The 8,092-nt window shown below is 57.8% G+C and overlaps 1 protein-coding gene and 1 pseudogene across 2 annotated transcripts in view; one reads left to right on the top strand and one right to left on the bottom strand.

The window, feature by feature from the left end:
• Positions 1–213: 213 nt before the first annotated feature.
• Positions 214–6,098, top strand: LOC112613849 (annotated as a pseudogene).
• The window catches only part of JPH3 (junctophilin 3), a 110,938-nt gene continuing 107,751 nt past the window's right edge, over positions 4,906–8,092 (bottom strand). The window contains exons 5-6 of one of the 2 annotated variants that reach the window (XR_003117052.1): positions 6,254–6,468; positions 4,906–5,216 (exon numbers count right to left, since the gene is read on the bottom strand). Coding sequence is in view for 1 of the 2 variants with exons in the window: in XM_025370531.1 (XP_025226316.1) it covers positions 6,388–6,468 (81 nt within the window). In the remaining variant the exon portion in view is untranslated. Of the gene's footprint in view, positions 6,469–8,092 lie in introns of both variants that reach the window. The other variant, XM_025370531.1, reaches the window with a different exon arrangement.

Raw genomic sequence — 8,092 nt, 5'->3', positions numbered from 1 at the left:
ACTGGTGAGCCAGCGAGACTGAGGACCCCGCACGTGCTGACCCAGGGACGCCGCGGAACTCACTCGAGACTGAGGACCCCGCGCGTGCTGACCCGGGGACGCCACGGAACTCACTCGAGACTGAGGACCCGGCGTGTGCTGACGCAGGGACGCCACGGAACTCACTCGAGATTCCTGCTCACAGCACGTTTCCTACTCGGAAGCCAGGAGAGCCTCCACGTGCCACCCAGCTCTGTCCATGTGTCCATCACACAGCTCTGCAGCAGAAGGAACTTCAGTAAAGACGCTGGTTTGTAATGAGACGAGACAAGCGTTCCAAAGTGTCACGTGACATTGTTTATTACTAAAAGGAGCAGAATTTCTCTTTAATCTCGACAGTGTTCCTTGCTTTCGTAACAGTAGGATTTAAACTGTTACGTTCATTTAGGAAAACTATTTGATTTTCATTTTGTAAGTAACCAAGCTATCTTTCCAGCTTAAAAGCAAAGAAAAAAGGCTCAGGGTAACTTTTTAAACCACTTCGTCAATAAGAGAAGTTCTGTTTTTGTCACTGCACGGAATGATTGTACACAGTGTTAGCAGACAGTTCACATGCGCCGGTCCGACTTGGAAGGAAACGCAGGTTAACACCGTTTTCTGTCTGAGTTCACAGAGGTGTTTGCAGCAGGCTCAGTTGCTTCCGCAGCTGGAACGAGGGTGCCTCTCCCACGTGGCTCCCCTGAGCCGAGAGGCCCCTGAGGGTTTTATCTCCACTGGGCTCTGGGGACGGGGTTTCTGTGGAAATGGCAGATGGTGCACATGAGCAGAGTCCTGCTAGAGAGGTCAGCTCAGTGTCCAGGAGGGGCTGCCATCGGCAGAGTGCCTGCGCCTGAGGCAGCCACGGACGTGCCTGGGAAGGTGCTGCCCGAGAAGTCTGCTCTGATGTGGCCGTACTTGGGCATGCGGGCTCCCCAGAGGCCCATGCGAGAAAGCCGGGGGTTCCCAGGCTGTGGGTGCAGGATGGGCCAGGCACCACCCTGCAGGGCCTACCCCCCTGCCCCCGCACCCTCACACCCATCTTCCTCTCTCAGCCTGACCCCAGGGCCTGGGAGTCCCCGGCAGACAGGCCCTCCTTGCCCAGCGGTGGCCGCCCTTTATGGACTGGGCGCCTGGCAGAGCCGCTGTGGAGGAGGAGTTGGTCGTCATGGTCGGGGGAGGCAGCCCTTGGGCTGGGTGCCGTTGGTGGTCAAGGTTGAACCCATATCCGGTGGAATCTCCTGGTCTGTTCCACACACAATCGTGCGGGAAGCTCTGGGACCCGAAAGCTGTTATGATCTCGAGTCACAAGTTCTCACAGCAGCCTGGGGTCACCAGGGACTAGACCCAGCATTAGGCTTTTTAGGAGCTGCCTGGCTGCTGGGCTGAGCTTCATTGCAGGCCCAGGAAGATGACCAAGAAGGGCAGAGCAGAGCCCCGTCAGCCACTCCTTGGGCTGGAAGTGACTTCCTCAGTATGGATGGCAGCTGTTAACAAGCAGTGGTGGTTTGGCCGGAGGCCTCTGTGGGGCACAGACATGGCGTGAAGGATGGCAGATGGGCGTGCACGCTCGGGAGGACAGGCAGGTGGCATAGACCTGAGCAGGTGGCGTCGGCGCACGAGAAGGGTGTGTCTGAGACAGGATGTTTATCCCAAAGGCCAGGAGTGGACGAGGCGGACGAGTGGCCGTGAGGTAGGCGCGTGAGGTTGGCGCGTGAGGTTAGCTGGTCTGCTCCGCCACCCCAGAAACCCAGCGGCCTGGGCCTAGCACCCAGACACACATGGAGTGAGCTCATGCCCACGCCGTGACCTGTCCCCGTCACGGGGCCGCTTGCTTCTCCCAGGCTTGGGAATAAGCCGGCACAGAACACTGTGGCTGCATTCACTGCTCAGGCACTTCTGCTGGGGGTTCATGAAGAAACAGACTTAGAAAGCGTTTATTTGTTCCTGACGGGTGGGCCGAAGTTTGGGAGGAGCATTCAGCTTCTTTGCAGAGCTCGGCCTCGCCTGTCCTGAGCGCCCTGCAACCCTGCTGCTAGCCTGGGGTGCTGAGGGCCTCAGCTCTGGGGGCGCTGACCGCCCCTCTGCAGCCGGCGCCAGGTGCTGGTCCCCGCCTCTTCTCATCGGGAGGTGCTGGCCTGCAGGGCCTTCGTGGTTTGCCGGAGACCCTTGTCCGTCCCTTCCCAGCACCCACCCCCAGCCCGCTGTGCGTTCCGTAGTTCAGTTTTCCAGGCAGGGGACGTGTGGTGAAAATACAGCCTGGCTTTGTTTCTTTTCAGCGATGGCAGCCGCACTTTTCCTCGCTTGTTTTGAAGGCCAAGCCGGCGGCCTCCTCGGCAGCTGGGGACAGTTGCTTCCTCAGCTTCTGTGTGCCGACTGCCTCACCTGACACACAGCCTGGGCGTGAGAGAAGCCAACCAGGTGCCTGAGCTGACTGACTCCCTCCTCCCTCCATCCTCCAGTCTCCTCTCTTCCTCCATCCTCCTGTCTCCTCTCTTCCTCCATCCTCCTCCCTCCAGTCTCCTCCATCCGCCCTCCTCCCTCTGCCTTATCTGGAATCGGGGTCCTGGTCCTGGGCTAGAGGCAGACCCTGGCCCGGGAGAGGTTCTCAAGGCACTGCGGGAGGGCAGCGTCATGATGTCCTGAAGCTTGCCGCGTCCGGTGCTGTCAGCCGGCTGAAGGGAGAGACTGTCACAGCACCCGCAGCTATGGAAGGTGACGTCCGAAAATCTGTTAGGCACCTTGATGTCAGGTTTCCAAGACCAAAGGCAAGAATAGTCGGACCAAACTTAGGAAGAGTCAGAGAAACTGAGCGTGACCTAGAAGAGGCAGATGGCCCTTCCCCTCCTCTCCTGCTGATTGTTCTGTCACACACACGACGTGAAATCCACACTGGCCTGTGAAGACTGAGGGCAGGTCTTGGATGTGCCGCCCTCACATGGCCCAGGAGCGCCAGCAGCTTGGGGGCCACCACAGGCCCCAGGGCCTCTTTACTCTCACGGGTTCAGCGGACGATAAAACTTCCCGGGGAAGGAGTAAAGGACGATCCAAAACCTGAACTGAAAAAGTATGAAAACCATTTCATTTCCCTCGGGTTCTCCCCACTAGGTCTGCAGTGCCTTGGGGGTGACTGATGGCCCTCAGTGAGACCGGGTGGCCGTGTGGTTCTGAAAGTGAAAAGGAGCAAGTGTGGTTAGAGCCTGGAGTGTGGACACCCCGTGGACCGCTGGCCCATGGCCTGGCTTGGGGCCTCGCAGGGGAGCGAGTTGAGTGCATGTGGGGAGGGCCTGTGATTCTACGATGTGTATCTTTCTGTTTTTTGTTTTTGAGACGGACTCGCTGTGTCACCCAGGCTGGCGTGCAGTGGCACGATCTTGGCTCACTGCAACCTCCGCCTCCCAGGTTCAAGCGATTCTCCTGCCTCAGCCTCCCAAGTAGCTGGGACTACAGGCACTTGCTACGACGCCTGGCAAATTTTTGTATTTGTTTTAGTAGAGATGGGGTTTCACCATGTTGGTTAGGCTGGTCTCGATCTCCTGACCTTGTGATCCACCCGCCTCAGCCTCCCAAAGTGCTGGGATTACAGGCGTGAGCCACCGCGCCTGGCCCTGCCCAGCTTTTCTGCATCACCACCGTCGTGTCAGTTAGCTCGGCTCAGGCATTGCACACCTAATCTGTATCTTTGGGAATCCTGTGAGCTAATGGTTCTAGATCCAAAAGAATGGATAAAGAGAATGTTTCAAGTTCCCGAAATTATCCAGGCACATCTTGTGTGCTACTGAACTTCAGAAAGCACCAGTCCATCCAGTGTGCAGAGTCTGGTAAACGGGCCAGCCGTGGGCACACACAGGCTCCCCAGAGGCCCCGGGGCAGACGGTCTTTTCCAGCTCTTTCAGGACAGGGCTAATCTGTTCCTAGGCCACGGGTGGATCTGTTTTGCAGGTTTGCAAGGGTGGGGAGATGCCAGCCTGGCCCATGGGCTATCCATGCCCACCCCCCACAGACCATGCTGCCATCCGGAGGGGATGCCACTTTCTCCTGGCCTCTGGGATGCACAGGTAAAGCATGGAAGAAGCTGTTGGGGAGGAAAATGGCTCTCACCAGGCTGCTCTCGGGCTAATGAAAAGTCATCCAGTTCTCCATGCAGCAGCAGCCAGCCTGGCACACGCTGCCCTGCCCTGCCCGACTGTGGAGGTGAGCGGGTCCCCCCAGGCCTGGGTGGAAGGACTGAGCGCCTGTCAGGGAAGGCCGAGGCTCTGGACAGGTGGGAAGCAGCCTTCTCCTTAATCACCCCATGTGGAAACCAATTAAAGGTTCGAGTCTCTCAAACCCGGGGCATTTTAGCCTTGGTTGAAATCCTCCTGGAATTCCCAGGGAAGTGGCTTTGCCCTCTGCCCTTGCCGCTGGAAGGCAAGGGGCCGACCTCGGCTTGGTTTTCTAGGTTGTGTTATGGCAGCAGCTGACGGCCCCTAGGCCTGGATCCACATGGCTTCGCTCAGGGACATCTGCCTCCGTGCGTGTCTCATGGTGTGAACGTGTCTCCTGCTCACAGGTACCATTCTGTGTCAGGCAGTTACTGGAATGTACAAAAGCAGCTGTGATGTTTGCAGAGAGTTGCAGACAATTACAAAACCCATCTCCCAGCATGCGTGATGGTGAGAGCTGCAAAGAGCAGGAGTCTTTATTTGGTTCACTTCCGGTCTGCAGCAACCACTTGATACCAAAAAACGGAAAAGATGTACAAAAAGATGTCACATCCCTTTAGAAAGCGACATCATCAGAAACGTATGTGACCTTCAGTCTTCCCTCCCTCTCCTGTGCCCCCCCCAGACCAGGCTGCGAGAAGGAACGGGGAGTGAACATATAACAACGGAAAACAATAAAACTGAATTTAACTGGAACATGCTCTAATCTTTAGTTTATTTCTGGTTAAAAATATAGCAATCCAGTGCAGTGTAGTAAAGAAGTCTGCTCGAAAGGTAGCAGAGAAACAGCTAAACATAAGCAAAGCAAGGCAGAGTCCATAAGACAGGCTGGCCCCAAGGCGACCGGATGGGGAATCCCTGCAGTGCCTCCCCGGGCACAGGAGTCCTGCATGTGGCTGTGCCTGGACCCCTCAGGCACGTCCATGCACACGAGGGCCAGGGGGCACTCGGACATCCTGGCAAACCTTGTTCTTTTGTTTGGGTGATGGAGTGACCCTGGTGGAGAAGGCAGAAACATAAGGAACCTGTTTTTGTTGGACTGAAACAAGTTACATTGTACATTTTGGGGGGTTGGATATGCTACAATTTCTCAGGAAGTTTCAAGCCACTGGGTTTGAACCGCATTCCTGTCTTGGGACCAGGCCCACTCTGGTGTAGCACTGAGGCATCTGGAAGGAATATGCATATCTGTTAGGGGAAGTTGAGGCAGGCACAGTACAAAGATGTGAAAACCCGTGGAGGTCAGTAACCATGGGAGAAGGCTTCCTTTAGGGCCCTTACTCCTGGGGACACGGAAGCCCATGCGTCCACCCTGCACACCAAGTGCACACACCCAGAGCCCCGGCGCAAGGCCGACTCCACGGCACAGCCCCTCGGCTTCCGTGCTTCGCTGAGCCCAGGCAGACTGGAGTGCGCCCCGGCTTCCCTGGGGTCTGGTGGGGGAAACGGCCGAATGGGGCCCACGGTGAGTGGGCAGCAGAAGAAAAGGGCTTTGCTTTAAAACTCGGTGTGGGGAGTCGGCTTCTCACGGAAGGCCGGGGGCAGTGCCGAGAAGAGGGAAGGACCTGCATCCGTCTCACGGGGAGGAGGTGGCCGACCCCTCCCCTCCCTCAGGTGTGCAGCACAGCTCTCACACAGAAAACGGCCGGGCTACTGCCCGCTGGGGTGGGCCACCCTGCCCCACGCCTCCCGCCCATACTTGTCACCCGTCTGTTCTAGACAGAGGAAGCAGTGAATCCACTTTTCCAAGCTCATGGCGACGGGAGCCAGCCCTGCTGCTCAGGGGGTGTGGGGCTGGGGCTCCGCCCCGGGCTGCCCTCCGTCCACACCCAAGGAGGGACATGTGACCACGAGGACGACGTCCACTGTTACCACTGACGTGCCGGGATCCCTTCTGTTTCCACGTGGAGCTGGAGGGGCTGCGTGCTGGCCTCCTTCTGCCATGCCACACAGCAGAGTGTTATACAAGCAAAGAATTTTGGCTAAAATCCAAAAAACATTACCCAGAAAAAAAGGCAAACTGTGAGTGATACCGAATCACGTGGTTCTTCTGTGAGAGGACTTGGGAGCCGCTGGGCTGTCCGAGTTGCGGTCTTTCCCTTGTGGTTTTGCTTTTAATGTCCCCTTTTCCTACCCTTTCTCTATTTTTGCTACCGCGACAGTCTCATCAGATGAAAAAGTTAATAAACAGAATGGCGACTCCGATGTTGAGCAGGATCACCATGGCCACCAGGATAGGAGCCGAGCCCTGGAAGAGAGCGAGGAGAAAGGTGAGTGACAGCCACGGGGGCTCTGCCTGGGCCACCACGCCTCCCAGCCACGTCTCTTCACCAAACTGGCAGACCCTGGGGGTGGAGGTGTGCAGGAGGATGTTTGAAACGGTTGGACACCAAAGGCCCACTGGAACCTGAGCCCCTCGAAGTCCAGACTGGGGGAGGAAGCCACTGGCCTGTAAGTCTGAAGTTGTTGGTCTTGGAATTCCCTTGCAGCCCTGAGACCCTGAATACCAGCTCTCCCGGGTCCCGTTGGAGAGAACCACCCCGGCCTCTCTGTAAGCAAACGTCTCAGTGCGTGCCGCGTGTGTGCCAGTCAGCAGGTTTCTCCTGCTCTGTGGAACTGGGACCTTGGAGCACTGTGATCAGAACCTCAGAAGCGCCTGCATGGCTGCCATAGCCCGTGTCAGATGCAGCCCAGCAGAGAGGGCCCTGGGACTCAGCAGAGGCCTCCCAAAGTCTGTGAGCACAGCTTCCTCAACAAACTCCTCATGCCAGCTAGCTCTGGAGGGCTGTGTCCAATTGCAGGCTGCCTCGGACTCAGGTCACAGTCCTGAGTGCTGCTGCCACCACCTCCCTGAAGTGGCCCACGAGTCCTCAGCCTCTACCAGAGCCCCAAGTGCCAGGCTCCCCCTTCAGCCGCACAGCCCGGGCACTTGGACCAAGCTGCCACCTTCCCTGTGCTTGTTGGGGCCAGGCAGGACACGTCTCGCACCAGAGCCTCTTCCTGGGGCACCCTTCTGCAGTGATTCTTGCAGTCCCGCACCCCACTGTCTCAGGCTCACACCAGGCAGGGGTGAGAGGCAGTGTGGCCCCTCTGGGAAGCCCCCCGCCCCTGGGAGGGCAGGGGTGGATGCCGCCCTATACAGACAGTACCTGCTGCACAGGGAACGGGTGCCTCCTGGAAGATGCCCCCAGCCCAGGAATGGCAGGGGATACCGACTCCAGCCCCAAGAATGGCAGGGGATACCCACTCCAGCCCCAGGAACGGCAGGGGGTACCCACTCCAGCCTTGCCCAGGGGCTCCTTCCAGAGGACACTTGCCCCTGACCCCTGCCCCTCCCCACTCCTCATCTCACAGCTGCCTGGAAGGAGATGCAGACCCCACTCGGGAAAGGAGCTGCATGGGGACCTGCCCAAGGCAGGAGGCTGCTCAGAGAGCCCGGTCCATGGAGCCTCCACTCAAAACCTTGCGTGCACACACTCCCCGCAGCAGGAACCAACAGTCACGAAGTGGAAGCAGAGCCAGCTGTCTGGTGGCGGATGAACGCAGCCAGCAAAACGGGCCGTGCAACAGCAGACGCCAGAGGGACGGGTGCAGGAGTGAAGCCAGGCGCCAGGACCCGGCCAGAGGCAGAAAGCAGACAAGTCTGGGAGCTGGGGGAGGGGACAGCAAGTGCCTGCTTAATGGCCCTGAGGTTGAAGGTGATGGAGCTGATCTAGAGAGAACTGGAGGTAATGGTTGTACAACTCAGAATACACTCAAATCCCTGACTTGTACACGGTGGCCAGGTGAAGTGAACAGTACAAGCATTCTCTCAGTAGAGCTAAAGCTGCACAAAGAACAGCACAAATCCCAAATGAAGTCATCTCTCCAGG

The sequence above is a fragment of the Theropithecus gelada genome, chromosome 20 (assembly GCF_003255815.1).
Source record: "Theropithecus gelada isolate Dixy chromosome 20, Tgel_1.0, whole genome shotgun sequence".
NCBI classification, from domain to species: domain Eukaryota; kingdom Metazoa; phylum Chordata; class Mammalia; order Primates; family Cercopithecidae; genus Theropithecus; species Theropithecus gelada.
The sequence above is the reverse complement of the archived record's forward strand: the minus strand, read 5'-3'. Positions and strand labels throughout refer to the sequence as shown.